At 35.4% G+C, this 15,613-nt stretch overlaps 1 protein-coding gene across 3 annotated transcripts in view; it reads right to left on the reverse strand.

The window, feature by feature from the left end:
- ERMARD (ER membrane associated RNA degradation) overlaps window positions 1-15,613 on the reverse strand; it is a 40,468-nt gene that overhangs the window by 12,805 nt on the left and 12,050 nt on the right. For all 3 annotated transcript variants that reach the window (XR_009153259.1, XM_058167320.1, XM_058167309.1), the window contains 9 exons: window positions 13,294-13,462; window positions 12,842-12,981; window positions 11,071-11,172; window positions 9,701-9,790; window positions 9,299-9,396; window positions 8,671-8,807; window positions 5,987-6,101; window positions 3,108-3,210; window positions 983-1,012 (listed from right to left, as the gene is read on the reverse strand). Coding sequence is in view for 2 of the 3 variants with exons in the window: in XM_058167320.1 (XP_058023303.1) it covers window positions 983-1,012; window positions 3,108-3,210; window positions 5,987-6,101; window positions 8,671-8,807; window positions 9,299-9,396; window positions 9,701-9,790; window positions 11,071-11,172; window positions 12,842-12,981; window positions 13,294-13,462 (984 nt within the window). In the remaining variant the exon portion in view is untranslated. The remainder of the gene's footprint in view (window positions 1-982; window positions 1,013-3,107; window positions 3,211-5,986; window positions 6,102-8,670; window positions 8,808-9,298; window positions 9,397-9,700; window positions 9,791-11,070; window positions 11,173-12,841; window positions 12,982-13,293; window positions 13,463-15,613) is intronic.

The following is a 15,613-nucleotide window of genomic DNA, read 5'->3' on the forward strand; positions in this document are numbered from 1 at the left end:
GGAAAAATAAGGGATGTGAAATACATTTAAAAATTAATGAAACAGGTTTTGATTTAATAAGAGCAGAGGCTTGTAATGGAACTCTGGGGAACTTATTTAAAGAAGATCAGGCAGAATTGACTATGTTCTGGCCACTGCAACATTTGCTCGTATTTTTGCCATATCTTTCTTGCAAACATTAGATTCTTCTAGGACTTGACAAGGCAAAATAGTACATCCGAGTCTCATCCTTACAAAATGGTCAAGGGACAATGGATATGTTGATATTTCACTTTATAGTTGGCTTCTGCTTAGAACAATATGGTTTACAACATTTCAGGAGGCCTATTCCAACATATGGAACAATAAATGGCATGCATCTCCTTGTTGGTGGAATGTAGGTCAGAGCACGTTGGTTAAACAAGAATCTAGATTACACTGAAGAGGTTGAACAGATTTGGAGATAATGTGGGATGGGCAGCACATAAATTTAATAAATATATAAAAATATATTGAAATTGGTCAAATTAATAGACTCTAAAGAAAATAGTAGTCTAGTACAGCCTTTATATGGGACCACAAAAATATACTTCTCTAGCAAGCACTGCATTCCCTTCAAAATTATGATGAGCAAAGAGTAACATACATCATTCTACACCATAAATATTCAGTATCTAATCTTTAATTGGATATTAAATCTGATTATTTTAATTCTACTGAATATTATTGATTAGGAACTAATTTGGGCCTATCAAAGAACGGACACATTGTTGTAATTGTTTTTTCTCTCCATTTATGGAATGCTTTCTACCTTTCTTCTCATAAGAAACAGAGATTGTTGTAGTAATATAAAGCTTAATAATCCCAAGAATATATTAAAAAAGTCTTCACTGAATGTCCCATTCTGTAATTTTAGCTAATTTTAGCATGACAAGTTTAAAAGAATACCAGTAATTGACTAGCACTTTATCAAATAGTTCAAAGAATCTTATAAGGAACTTACTTCATCAAAAGTGGTATACAGAGAAGATGACTAGAATATAATGAAAGAAAAATATCACTATTTGTAACATTTCATTTCCAGAATAAAACATACTTTATATATAATTGGAAATAATATTTGTACAAAGGCTAGAATGTGGTCATGCATTTCTATACAGCTTTCTGACATTAAGTAATAACAGTAATGTTCACTGCTTTGAGTTACATGTAAAAGTAATAAAGGCGGAATAAAAATCTAATAATAATATAAGATCCGAGCTGCGTAGAAATACTGTATAAGTAACAAATTTTTTTCTGTGAACAATGTAACAGTCTGTATAATATTGAAAATAGTTGCTAACTTCTCCTTTCTCTCTAAGACGATGCAAAGAAATAAAATCTGTATTCACCTGGTCACTACTTCATCTCAAATATGCTAAAGCTGCAATGACTGTAAAACTGTTTGAAAATTTCTTCACCAAAGCCAGAGACAAAACTCTATATTGGAGAAAAATGAAGATTGAGATCTCCCAGTTCTTATGGAATCTTTTCAGCCCTAGAACAGTATTTCCAAACCTTGGCAACTTCCTGATATGCAGACTTCCTTACCTAAAATTCCCAAGTCAGCATGGTGATTGTGAAGTCCATGCCTTGAAAGTTTTCAAAGCTGGAAAACACTGCTGTAGAGTAATACATGGGTAGATTTGGGAATATTTTGTTTGTACGTTGGCAGAGGTTGGAATCCTGTACATCTTGAGGTTCTAAGACAGGGGTGTCAAACTCATCACGTGACATATCACAATTTCCCCCCCTTCGCTAAAATGGGGGTAGGTGTGGCCAGTATGGCCCGCGAGTCTGACACCCCTGTTCTAAGATGTCTACAGAATGGGAAGAGAGAATCATGCCACCCCACATCGATTTCTTTCATGCTGTTACTGGAGAGATGGAAGCAGTAGCAGCAATTAAAAAAGAGTGGGGATGTTTTAAAAGACCTCCTTTGTTTTTAGTATGACTTTTGGGCTTTATACTGGCTGAGTTTTTAATTTATTGGGTGGTCCAAAATTGTTTATTTTTCTGGACTGTACTTATCTGCAGTGATGATTCTCCACCTATATTCTACCCAGAGTATAATGAATAAGTACCGATTATAATAAATAAAAAACCTATTTTATTATGAGCTTGGAACAAACAACCACATTCATTTTGAATGGATTGTATTCTAATTGACCAAAACTTGAAATATTTGAACTTGAAATATTTTCAGCATTCTGCCCTAAGGAACAATATGAATGTGAAATAGTCTATGGTCTCTCTTTTATTTATCCATGCTGGGTTTTATACAAATCTCAACTTGCAGGAAGAAAGCAGTGAAGTTGATAATAAATAGTTTTAGGTATACAGGCAAGGTGCATAAACTACCTATTTATTTATTTGTGCCTTTGAGATGGTGTTTATTTTTGGCAACTGCCTGGATGTGTCCTTGTAGTTTTCTTGGTAAGATTTCTGAAGTGGTTTGCCATTGCCTGCTTCATAGGATTGAGAGAGAATGACTGGCCCAAGATTCAGCTTTTAGCAAAAAGTATAAGTTAAAATAGGATACTAATGCCCTGCAGGGAGGCAGAGAGTATAATGATGTACTATAAATTATGGCTTAAGATATTTGTTTGTAAATGAAGAGTAACTCAAAGTTATTTCTTTTGCGCATTGTGAGGCACTATACTAGAATTAGTGAGCTCAGAAAGAAAACTGCAAAAAGGGGAAAACATACAATTCCAACATTAATTTCTGAATGTTAAAATATGGCTTAGCAATGAGCCACATTTTACACCTGACTGAGCAGTTAAGAAGAACAATAATTGAACAGATTCAAACTACATTCATGTACAGATTGATGACAGAAAATGTCTCAAGTTCCAGTAGGCATATTTTTACTGGGTAAAAACACAATTTGTTACATAAATTCCTTTGTCAAAAGGGATTATGGAGCAAAGACCTAAAAATAACTTAAGCAGTTTAAATAATGGTATCAACATAAAAGCAATCATATAAAAAATGAAGACTAATCTGAAATATAGTCTGCATAATTTTCAACAAATTCCACTGTTTTTTAAAAAACATATGGATAACAATAGATAAAAACTGATTACCTCAGCTGTCATTAGTCTGCTTGGACATTTATTAACTGCTGTGAAGAGTACTCTAAGCCCACCTTCCAGCTGAGGAAGTAGCAAAATGACACAATCTGCATACCTGAAAGAAATATTATTGTGAGACTGAGCTGCAGCATACTTTGTCCTTACTTCATGCAGAAAAATGCTTTTAACTATTCAGATGCTATAACCTGTGAAAATAGGGATCTTACTATGCTTGGAGCATATTGTTAGTTACTCAGGCAATAGGGAAGTCCTTAGATTCTAATGTAAATTAAGGGTCAACAGACTTGCTGGTCATTTTTTTGGAAAAGAACCATCTACTTTAGTTGTATCTATGGGACGATACTTGTAATTCTTACATCAAACAACAGTAGCTTATGGAATACGGAATGTGACAATTTGCCGTAACCAACTGACCATGGCTGAATTGCTGTGGCTGATTCACTGAGGGGCAACTTGGTGCGGGACAAGTCCTGGCCCACTTGGTGTGGCTGACTCGTCCCGGGAAAATGGTATAATGGGTCTTGTCCCAACTGACTCACCATGGCCAACTCGCTACAGGATAAGCCAACTTGCCACAGCTGACTCATCCCAGGATAAGGGTATAATGGGTCTCAGCCTGGTAAACACAATGCGGCTAGCTCAATGCAGGACAACTTACTGCAGCCAATTCGCCCCGGGATAACGATATAATGGGTATGGAACTCTGAACAAAAGCTCCAGCAGGCATCTCTTCTGAAAATAACTACGAATCTCCAACATACACTAATCATAGATTATTCAAGCTGCAAAAAAAGAAGGTAGTTTTTACATAGATCAAAATATAAACAAATAGCCAAATTATCTGAAAATTAATGATATTTGGCCTGGGGGCTGGGGCCATTATACAGCTCTTAATTTGGTTTTCTTTTTGGAAATAACACCAATGAATGAACACTGCAGTTATCCTATAAAAAGGAAGACATTGCCACTTCTTTTTTGCCTAATTAACAGTGCTAGCCTTGATTATACCTTTCGTTTCGATGTTCCATGGAACATTTTTATTATATTGATACAAACCCTTTCTTTGTGATTGGGATGTACCCATTATGAAGATAAAAGGGCTGAACTTAATGAGGATGGATTGCCAATGAAGACTGAAAACAAGGAGAGAGAGAAAAAATGAAAATATGGCCTAATAGAATATTGGTAAGGAAAAGTATTCAATAAACATTGAATATTTATTAATATTTCCAAACTACTGTTGAACAAATGCAGATAGTAGCAGCATGTATCAAATTGGATAGATTTCAGCAGAACCATTTGAGAGCTGAAGGAGGTTTAGAAGAAAGAGCTGTAGTAGTAGGTTAGAAACACCCTATCCATTTTTCCTAAAAAATGCATTTTTATGTACAATTATAATGTATGTCCAATAACCCGTCCTGGAATGAAACTTGACTGCCAACTTAATTGGGTTCCATGCATGGGGTTAAAGTTGAGAAATCGCTTTACCTATCCCAACCAGAAACTAATTAAAGGAGGCCATATCATGACTTGATAATCTCTACTTGAAGGGCATCCGGAGGCTACAGTTAGTCCAGAATGCGGCTGCGCGGGTGATAGATGGAGCCCCTCGTGGCTCCCGCATAACACCCATCCTGCGCAGACTGCACTGGCTACCTGTGGCCTTCCGGGTGCGCTTCAAGGTTTTGGTGACCACCTTTAAAGCGCTCCATGGCATTGGGCCGGGTTATTTACGGGACCGCCTACTGCTACCGAATACCTCTCACCGACCCGTGCGCTCTCTTAGAGAGGGTCTCCTCAGGGTGCCGTCAGCGAGGCAATGTCGTCTGGCGACGCCCAGGGGAAGGGCCTTCTCTGTGGGGGCTCCCACCCTTTGGAACGAACTACCCCCCGGACTCCGTCAGCTTCCGGACCTTCGGACCTTCCGCCGCGGGCTTAAAACATACTTATTTAATTGTGCAGGACTGAGCTAGATTTTAAATTTATGGGTTTTAATTGGGTTTTATTTGTATGTTTTAATTAACGGGCTTTTTGAATAAGTTTTTTAATTGTTTTTATACTGTATTTATGTGTTTTTAAGTGCCTGTAAACCGCCCTGAGTCCTTCGGGAGATAGGGCGGTATATAAATATGATTAAATAAATAAATAAATAAATAAACTCTCTTAATATCCAATCACTTTTTCTTTCCTTAATTTGATAAGCAACTTGAAGTCTGCTGGCTTTCATTCCAAGGAACAATACATACATACATACATACACAATACACTGCAACCTGTATCAGACTAATTCCTGTTGATGCATTACTTTGTTGTGATCAGAACTTCCTTTGTAGATGGATAGAGAATATCCCCCCACTTTCACAAGCAAGATTAGAAAATTGAACATTTCTATTGTTTCGATGTAGCATATTTTCAGGGAAATGCTCTCTCTCATCATCACACCGATCCCCTTGCTTGATTATGGTTGCCTTTGTTACTTGTTGATTCAAATATACCTCATAGTATTTTCAATACTTAGGGGGATTAATATATCATCTCCTCTGCTGATATTCAGCAAAAGGTATATGGATGGGGAATAAAAGCTTCCTCCTGTTGTGTTAAGTAGGTAGCTATCCCACACTGAATTGTCCCACGGCAAGTTATCCCACATTGAATTGACCATGGAAAGTTGTCCTGCATCAAGTCAGCTGAGGCAAATTGGTCGTGACAGTTGTCCTAGACCCTATGGAATCTTATGCCAAAGATTTCAAGAAATGACAACTTATGGGCAATACGTAAATGACATCTAATAAATTATACTCTGCACTTCAATTGCATTAAACCACTTTTCAACTACTTAAAAAAAGATTAAAATACACTAATGTTGTTACCTTGCCTGCTGGAATGAAGTTATTGCAGCAATCCAAAAAGGTATCATAGTCTTTAGTATAATATTGGATTTTGTTACTAATTCTTCAGCCAATGACAAGAGTTCTTGATTCAGATCTATAAAATAGGAGAAGAACTTGCATTGAAATTGAATTTTTGTTGCATTAGTAAAAAAAATTATTGTAGAGAAAAAATATAATCAAAATCTATTAAGACAATCTTCAAATAATGTTCAAACAATGCTTCTACCAGTACTTGTAAGATTTAACTGCCAAGTCTAGTGCACCTTTATTGATTTTTTACATTTTCCAATAAGATTTTGCAAAGCATTCTATATTTGAAGCATTTTATCCTTATTTTACCCTCTGCGTCACAAAAGGTGTTCCCAGAGGCTGAACAGAAATAAGATAGTATTTGTTTTCAGATTTACAATCTAAAAAATGTGACTCAAAAGCAAAATGTGCTGAAAGCAAGAAGGATAAAAAGAACATTTAGATACCAGTTACCGATAAAGATCACCGATACCAATTCTATTGTACTGATCATGAATAGCACCAATGAAGTGGTATTTTAATGATTCTTTATACAACAGATTTAGGCAAGAGAATTAAACAGATAAACACATTTAAGCCTCTCACACCCATTGTTTGGAAAAGCCTGAGCTAAGATTAAAGTTTTTATTTTTTAGCTGTTTTAGATAAACTTGTGGCTTAAAAAGTTTGGGAACCTACAATAATGTCATTCCTTTGTCTGAAACGTCACTTGTTTTATTCTGCTTCTTTTATGCATTTTATGTTACAATGCATATTTTTAATAATTCAAACAATTCTGGATTCAAAACATCACTTTTGAATTTGAAAATCCCTGTGAAGGCTATTTCTTAAGTGTTTGCATTCAAAACAGTTTAATCCAACTTGAAAATCTTCCAAACTGACTAATGCAGCCAGCTTTACATTTGAAGCAATTGATACACATTTGATAGGGGTTACTTCGATTGCAAATGGTTCAACTCAAAATGCTTTACGTGCTTCTAAAATCTATTAAATTTAAACATACCTCTAAAGAATGCTCCGTGAATACAGGTAGTCCTTGACTTATGACCATGATTGAGCCCAAAATTTATGTGGCTAATTGAGAAATTTGTTAAGTGAGTTTTGCCCCATTTTACAACTTTTCATGCCACATTTGTTAAGCAAATCACTGCAGTTGTTAAGTTAGTAACAAAGTTGTTAAGTGAATCTGGCTTCCCCATTGAATTTGTTTGTCAGACGGTCTCAAAAAGGGATCACAAGACCCCAGAGCACTGCAATCGTCATAAATATGAATCAGTTGTCAAGTATCCAAATGTAAATCACATGACCATAGGGATGCTCCAATGGTCATAAATCAGTTTTTTCAGCATTGTTGTAATTTCAAACGGTCACTAAACAGGCTATTGCTAGTTGAGGACTACCTGTATATCAGTCATTTATTTTCAAATGCACAGACTCAACAAGTGTTGTAGCTTTTCTTCACAATTTAGTGTTCTCCAGTAATTTCCAACTGGCCTGATCTACATGAGAAAACATCTGACAACTCTTTAGTCCCCATTTGGAAGCAGATTTCCTATTGTATCTGTATATTTATTTATTTTATTTATTTATTTATTTATCAAATTTATATACCGCCCTATCTCCCGAAGGACTCAGGGCGGTGTACAGGCATTTAAAACACATAAATACAATGTAAAAAATATAAAAACAGTTAAAAAACTTATTCTAAACGCCTATTAATTTAAAATTAAAAATATAGAATAAAAGCCAATTTAAAAACCAGTAATTTAAAATTTAAAATTTAGCTCAGCCCTGCACAATTAAATAAATGTGTTTTAAGCCCGCGGCGGAAGGTCCGGAGGTCCGAAAGCTGACGGAGACCGGGGGGTAGTTCATTCCAGAGGGTGGGGGCCCCCACGCATATGTACCACATGCCTCCCACCGACCCGTACGCTCTCACAGAGAGGGACTTCTCAGGGTGCCGTCCGCCAAGCAATGTCGGCTGGCGGCCCCCAGGGGAAGGTCCTTCTCTGTGGGGGCTCCCACACTCTGGAACAAACTTCCCCCGGGTTTACGCCAAATACCTGACCTTCGGACCTTTCGCCGCGAACTGAAGACACATCTTTTCATTCGCGCGGGGCTGGCTTAAATTTTAAATTCTATTGATTTTATAATTTTTATTACTAATTTTAAATGGGGTTTTAGTTTTCTATACATTTTAAATTTTTAGGCTAATTATAATAAGTTTTTTAATCTTGCATTTTATACTGTATATTGTCTTGTCTGTTTTTATTTTGCCTGTACACCGCCCTGAGTCCTTCGGGAGAAGGGCGGTATAAAAATCAAATAAATAAATAAATAAATAAATCAGACAAACCCATTCCTCACCTGAAGAACTTATAAAATTGGCCATAGATGATGTCTATATGCACATATTCACCAGAACTAAATAAATTAATGCAATGTTTAATGTTCTTTGTATCTAGAACATAAACAGGAAGCTACATTTGCATAAAGGTTCCAATTTCTAAGCCTAGCTAAAAGTGAAACCGAAATAACTTCAATAAGAGTGTGTGTGTGTGTGTGTGTGTGTGTGTATGTATCAAGATGGTAGCTATGTATAATCTTCAACAATAAATCATTAAAACAAATACCTGGAAATATATGTAGCTCTTTCAAGTGAGTAAAAGATACATAGGGTCGATGAATTAAAACAGTGTGAGTCTGAAGGCAGTAAGTATTAAGCAGTTGCCCCAATCCAGCTGTTAAAAAAAGTAGCATGGAGAAATATCTATGGAAAATAAGATATACAATGCAGCAGAAAATATAATATACATCAATCTTTCCCAAAGAATAAAATCCAAATGAATATTCAAATATCTTGAAACAGAAGAAAGTACTCATAAAAATATACCGTGTTTCCCTGAAAATAAGACCCTGTCTTATATTTTTTTGAACCCTGAAATAAGTGCTTGGCCTTATTGCCATGTGCTCAAAAGCCCAATTGGGCTTATTATCAGGGGATGTCTTATTTTGGGAGAAACAGGGTAAATTACAATTGGCAAAGAATAAAATTCAAATAAATATTCAAACACCTTGAAACAGAATAAAGTATTCATAAAAATATAAATTAAAATCATTCACAGTTAATTCCTGGCATGTCATTTAGATGTGAATCGTCTACACCTTTCTAAATGAATACATTTTCCTTCAATTTTTGTTCAGTTATGTTTCTAACTCTGTTGCACCTGGAACAAAAGAATCATAATTAATTTTACTTACTTGACAGGAATCTCTTTAGCTGACACAAATCCGTGCCACAAAATATTACGAAGATTTAGACTATCTGGAGACCCAATGAACACCTTCAGAACATCCATCTAATTTGAACAAAAAGTAAATAGTGCAAAACAATATATTGTTCATATACTTTTCCATAAACAAATGAACCACACAAATTTCCTATCCTGTAAAAACTCTCTATAAAACCTGACTCATTGGATGCCAACTTCCAATCTTTGTTTAAATATCCTCTATCCTTCTTATTCAATATTTACTAACAGCCTTGTTATATTCATATTGTTCAAAGTAAGCCACTGAGTAAAAAATAGTGTATTTAAATAAATGTAAAAATACATAATATTTAAACATTTTAAATCTGAAATTAAAAATCTTAACACTCACCACTGGTTGCCCAAAGATAGAAACAAGTTCCTGAGATGCAAGCAAATCTCTTAGAAGAAAAGGACAATTTTTCCCAATTAGTAAGAATACCTAGAATACAATATATTTCACTCTGAATATTTGTCCTTCACAGTCAATGTATTTGTTAAAAGCATCATATCAAATCCCTTTTTTATGTTTAAAAGATTAATTTGAAACAAAGCAACACAGAAAAATAATGACATTGAAACTTTAATTATTTCATCCAAGCAAAGAAGTATGAAGCAATTTCATACTAGTTCTTGGATCATCAAAGCATTACAAAGTGTGCCTGTTTGGATTTTTGAAAGAGGACACATCCAAAGATAGCCCAAATCAGGAGCCCACAAACATGGATATAAGCTAAGTGGTACTATTAGTAAGTCTTTCTGGCTGAAATGATTTGAAGCAATTGGGGAAATTGTCCAACAATCTTTCATTGTGAATTCACTTGGTTTATTGTCTTATGAATTCTAAACGCTCAAGCTCCGTTCAGTCAACCCAACTCCACACTGATGCAAGGGATTACTGGGTTGTTAAATGGAAAAAAAAAGTCTTATGAACGCTATGACTGTCTTGCTGCCTTTACTTCCAAATGCATGTGAAGTGAAAGACTGCAGAAAACTCATTCAGTTCTTATTATAGGACATCGGGTTTATCATACACCAGAAAATTAAAATGGATTCTTCATTGTTATTATTGATATTAAAAATGCTCCAGATAAAAACTGCCGCAAAAGCAAAATTTGACAAATACACAAATGATACCTAAGTTAGTTGTAGAAACCCAGTAATGAGGTATAATTAAGATTGCTCCTTTTTGACTTCCCTGCTTCTTGGCCTAAAGCTTCCAAAGTGAGACACTGTGATGAATTTGCACTGGGATGCAAGACACACCTAGCATGGGATAAGCCCCACTGAGATTAATGTATAGGTTGTCAAGTAAGTATGTCTATGAACTATTACTTATCAAAACTTGGCTGACTTTGCTTAGCTTTTCCATAAATGTATTGTAGAAGGATTTATGGAGGAATGTTGTATTAGTCATACAGAATACAGTGCTTTGGATCGAAATGTTAATATTGCAAGATTTATGACGCCAAGAGTCATATATCCAACAAAGTGAGAAAATTCTCTAAAGCAAGTAATCGGCCTTTTTCTCAAGTTCATTCTATTGGCAAACCTGTATAAAGCCAGCCATTCTCAGTGCTTGGGCAGAGAAACCAGCTGGTAATTATACTGAATCTGTGACCTTTTAATTAGTAAAGAAGGAAGTGAAATGCTGATTTCTTGAGTGTAAAAAAGAATCTCGTTGACCTTAGGTTTGACATATTCCAAGATTTTAGCACTTACATCACCCAAGGCTCTTTCCAAACATGATGTAAGCTTCATTAAACTGAGTGCAACTGCTGCACCATGTGGATTCTTTATGGTATCGAACATTTCCAGAAATATCTGTAGTTTATACAAGATGGAAAAATAAAGTATAGCCATGTTATTTTTATCGGTGCATTTATATTAGGAAAAAATGGAGCTTAATAAAATTACATACACAACTCAATTAGAACAATTAAGTTTATTTTAATCACTGTTTGACAGATTATAAAAAGAATATATTTACTTTTCTTTAACAAGTACTTAAATGTGAAAAATCACAAAATTACAAATTTAAAATGTTGAACTTCTTTTTTGGAAATGTTAAAGGAGACAAGGCAATGGTTATTACTTGGTCTATTACCAAATTAATTCTTGTCTTTTTCTCCAGCTGGACAGTACACAAAATTTCATGTCTTTCACTTTGCTTATAATCACTTATGACATTAAGTCATAAAAGTGTCTGCTGCCCAGCTAATTTAGCATTTAGATGTTTCTGCCACAGAATTGGAAGTGACCAAGAAGTTATCAAAAGAAACACAACCTTCCAAGTCGGCTAACTTATACAATCCACAAGGTAGCTGCAAAATAAATTGCTCTATATTTACTATATATACATGGGAGACAAGGCCTGCATGATTTGCTGGCTTTCTTTTTTTCTAATTTATTTCCATTTGGATGGACAATTTTATCACAGTTCTAAATCTGGGATAACCATCTCTGCATCAGAGCACAATTCTTCTGTGGAAAACCCATAGATCATCAGAACAAATATCCTAGGGCTAGGCTCACTAGTATTTTGGAAGGCGAAACACATTTTTGAGGGAATATTGCCTGTTTGAAGAACTCTGTGCTGTTGTATTCTCAAAACCTAAGTTCTCCCATCAAAATGTATTTGTAACTGGCTACAGATTTCTAAATAATCGTACCAAGTAATTAATATCCTTACTTTCTGTTCTTTTATTCCCCTTTGTGAAATTTACAACTCCCACATTACTTTATTTTTATAGAATAGAATAGAATAGAATTTTTTTTATTGGCCAAGTGTGATTGGTCACACAAGGAATTTGTCTTGGTGCATATGCTCTCAGTGTACATAAAAGAAAAGATAGGTTCATCAAGAATCATAAAGTACAACACTTAATGATAGTCATAGGGTACAAATAAGCAATCAGGAAAAAATCAATATAAATCATAAGGATACAAGCAACAAAGTTACAGCCATACAGTCATAAGTGGAAGGAGATGGGTGATGGGAACGATGAGAAGATTAATAGTAGTGCAGATTTAGTAAATAGTTTGACAGTGTTGAATTAATAATAATATGAAAATAATAGAATTATTTAATAAAGAACCATATACAGTGATCCCTATTTTAGTATGTGTGAATATGGCTCTTTTTTTAAGGTAGGTGAAATATTAAGTTCATGTATGATATGCCATACTCTAACAGCCCCCAACCTTTTGGACACGAGGGACCAATTCAGTAGAAATAGGGTTTTTTGTGGATTGGAGGATGTGCGGTTTCGTGTGCTACCTGCATCCTATGGATGGGGCTTTGCTTGTTTGTGCGGCACGGTTTCTGGCATGCCGTAGAGCGATGCCAGTCTATGGACTGGGGGTTGGGGACCACTGCCATACTAAAGAAAGAAATGTGTGTATATCTATGTGTATATCCATCCATCCATCCATCCATCCATCCATCCATAAATTTGGGGTGGGGATCCAATCCAATCCAACATTTTCCTACCTCTGGGCAGTTTGTCCATTGAAGCCATACCACAAACTGGTTTTCAAATTGCTCCACTGTAAGTGATTTCAAATGCAAATGAATAGATTCACATAAAGGACCTAAAGATCTCACACTCTTGATATAATCCAATGTTGAGTCTAAAGAACAAAAATAACCAATCGGGTTCAAGAATACTGTTAATACTGCTAAATATAAAAAACTTCAAAAATATTTTCTTTTGAAAAGGTTCCCCTAAACTCATTAAGCAATTTGCTTTTTTGCAGAAAATATTAAATAATGACCATTTGGTCACTGAAACTAAATAACTAAAATTAGGAATTCTAATTCTATTGTTTTTAACAAAAAGATCCCACCAAACAAGTAAAAGATCTCTACTGTATATGCAAATTCAGAAACATGTCTTACTATCCCCAGTATAGGAATATACTACATTTAAAAGCAATAGAGACCTTGCTCTCCATATTGTACATGTTTTGTGATGAATTCCCAATTTATTTCACCAGTGTCGCATATAAAACTATTGAGAGCACAGCTTGATTTCCTCTCAAATCCGGCTTCACAAATCATATAATACACTGTAGGGGAAAGGCAGGTAGATGGTGGATCAGCTAAGAACATCTGAAATGAAATAAAAATGTAAATGGTGATATAAAATAAGGGAATTCTTGCAGCCTCATTTATTTTGTTTGTGAACAGAATTAGTACTGTCAGAATTACTTTTACACATTTTACTAGTATTTCATATTGCTACATCCCACGGTTAAACCAATGGCAAAAATGAAAATAAAATTCCAGTGCTGACAGTTGTATTACATAGAGATTTGATGTTTTGATATTTTTGACTTTTCCCCTGTAGGATGAAAGTTAATGTAAACCAGAGTAAAGAGAAAAATCATGGATATTTGGGTAGGCACCGCCACAACAGCATTTTTCCTCCCTACTTGGCAGCCTAAAGATGCCATAAATAATTCCTGTTTATGTTTTTTATTATCATTTACAATATTTTAAAAACCACTCTGTATATGTAAACAGTGGGCCATTTATCCTCATATTTCAAGAACTGAAAGTATCTTGAAAACAGTCCTGCAATGAACATTTTTTCACACCCTGTTGTTATGCCCACATTCTACAAATAGGATGATTGAATAAAATTGTTTGACAATCCTTTAGTGTAAATAAATATCACTACTGTAGATGAGAGATGTGCTGGGTCTAAGAAAATGCTTCTTTTATTGTGTCATTTAGTCAAATTCAATCATTACACAGTATGTATGTAATTGAGTTTACAACCAAAATTCTTTTCTCGTCTCTATATTTTAGAGGATGTTTTAGGATTTGTTGCAAAAATACTGAAAATCTCAACTCTTCCTGACCACATAGCAATCATCTGGATCTGGAACACTTCCATAACTGAAGGTAGGTTTAAAGAGACAGAGAATCTCTGGGGAACCCCCTTCAGTTTAACCTGGTTATCCTTGCCCAACTCATTTCGCCAATTATGGGCCTCAACATATTAACATTTGCTGACTTCACTATGGTTGTAATAAATAAATTTGGGAGAAAACAGCCACCACTTGTAAAGAAGCTGTGACAAAACTGCATAAATGCATTCTTCATTGGCTGAGAACGATGCTTCTAATTCTTCTGGATAAATACAAGAGTTTTTTTTTTTCTTGTTCACATTAGGGAAAGATAGCTTCTGAGTAGGAGAAACAGAAAATGGTATTGCTGCCTTTTAGTGGTCATTGATAGCTTTACAGCCCAGACTGGTAACCCTAATGTAGGCCTCACATCAGAATCTTTTTTTAATAAAGCACCAACACACAATGCAATTACTTTGTAATCCCAGAACAATACAGTGCAACAAAATACAGGTCACAATTAAGCAAACAGTTCAACATTAATACTAATTATGCCAGGCAGTCACTGAACCTCTCCATTTAAGATGCATTTCTGTCTAGCTGACCGGCTGAAAGCACATACAGGTAGTCCTCCACTTACAACCACAACTGAGCCCACCATTTCCGTTGCTAAGCAAGAAAGTTGTTAAGTGATTTTTGTCCCATTTTGTGACTTTTCTTGCCAGTTGTTCACTGTGAATCACTGCAGTTGTTAAATTGGTAACATAGTTAAGTGAATCTGCTTTCCCATTGACTTGGCTTGGCAGCAAAAGGTGATGACCCCAGGACACTGCAACTGTCATAAATCCATGCCAGTTGCCAAGCATCCAAATTTTGACCACATGACCATGGGAATGCTGCAATAGTTCTAAGTACGAGAACTGGTCATAATTCATTTTTTTCAGTGCCACTATAACTTTGAACGGTCACTAAATAAATGGTTGTAAGTCAAGCACTACCCGTAACTTGCAAAAAGTCACAACTCACAAGTGTTGCCAGCAAAATTAGAACTTTCTACCACTGCTGTAAAATAATATTTAGTTTCCATTACCATCATGATTTGTGCTCCTTTTTGTCTCCTTTGGACTGGAGCTTTAACAGCAGCAAACACATCGGTGGCAAGGAAGATATGTTCATTATTTATTTATTTACTGTCAATCATATATAACAGGTAAAAGTATAAACATAATTTGGATACATGAAAAGAGTAAGTAAAAAGGAATATTAGGACAGGGACGGTAGGCACACAGGTGCACTTATGCAAACTCTTATTCCAAACTCTTTCCCAAGGCAAACGGTGAGGTGTTGCCTCCCTTGGGGTGGAGCAGAGTCAAGAGCAGGGGTAGTCACCTTTTTTATACCTACCACC

The sequence above is a fragment of the Ahaetulla prasina genome, chromosome 1 (assembly GCF_028640845.1).
Source record: "Ahaetulla prasina isolate Xishuangbanna chromosome 1, ASM2864084v1, whole genome shotgun sequence".
NCBI classification, from domain to species: Eukaryota; Metazoa; Chordata; class Lepidosauria; order Squamata; family Colubridae; genus Ahaetulla; species Ahaetulla prasina.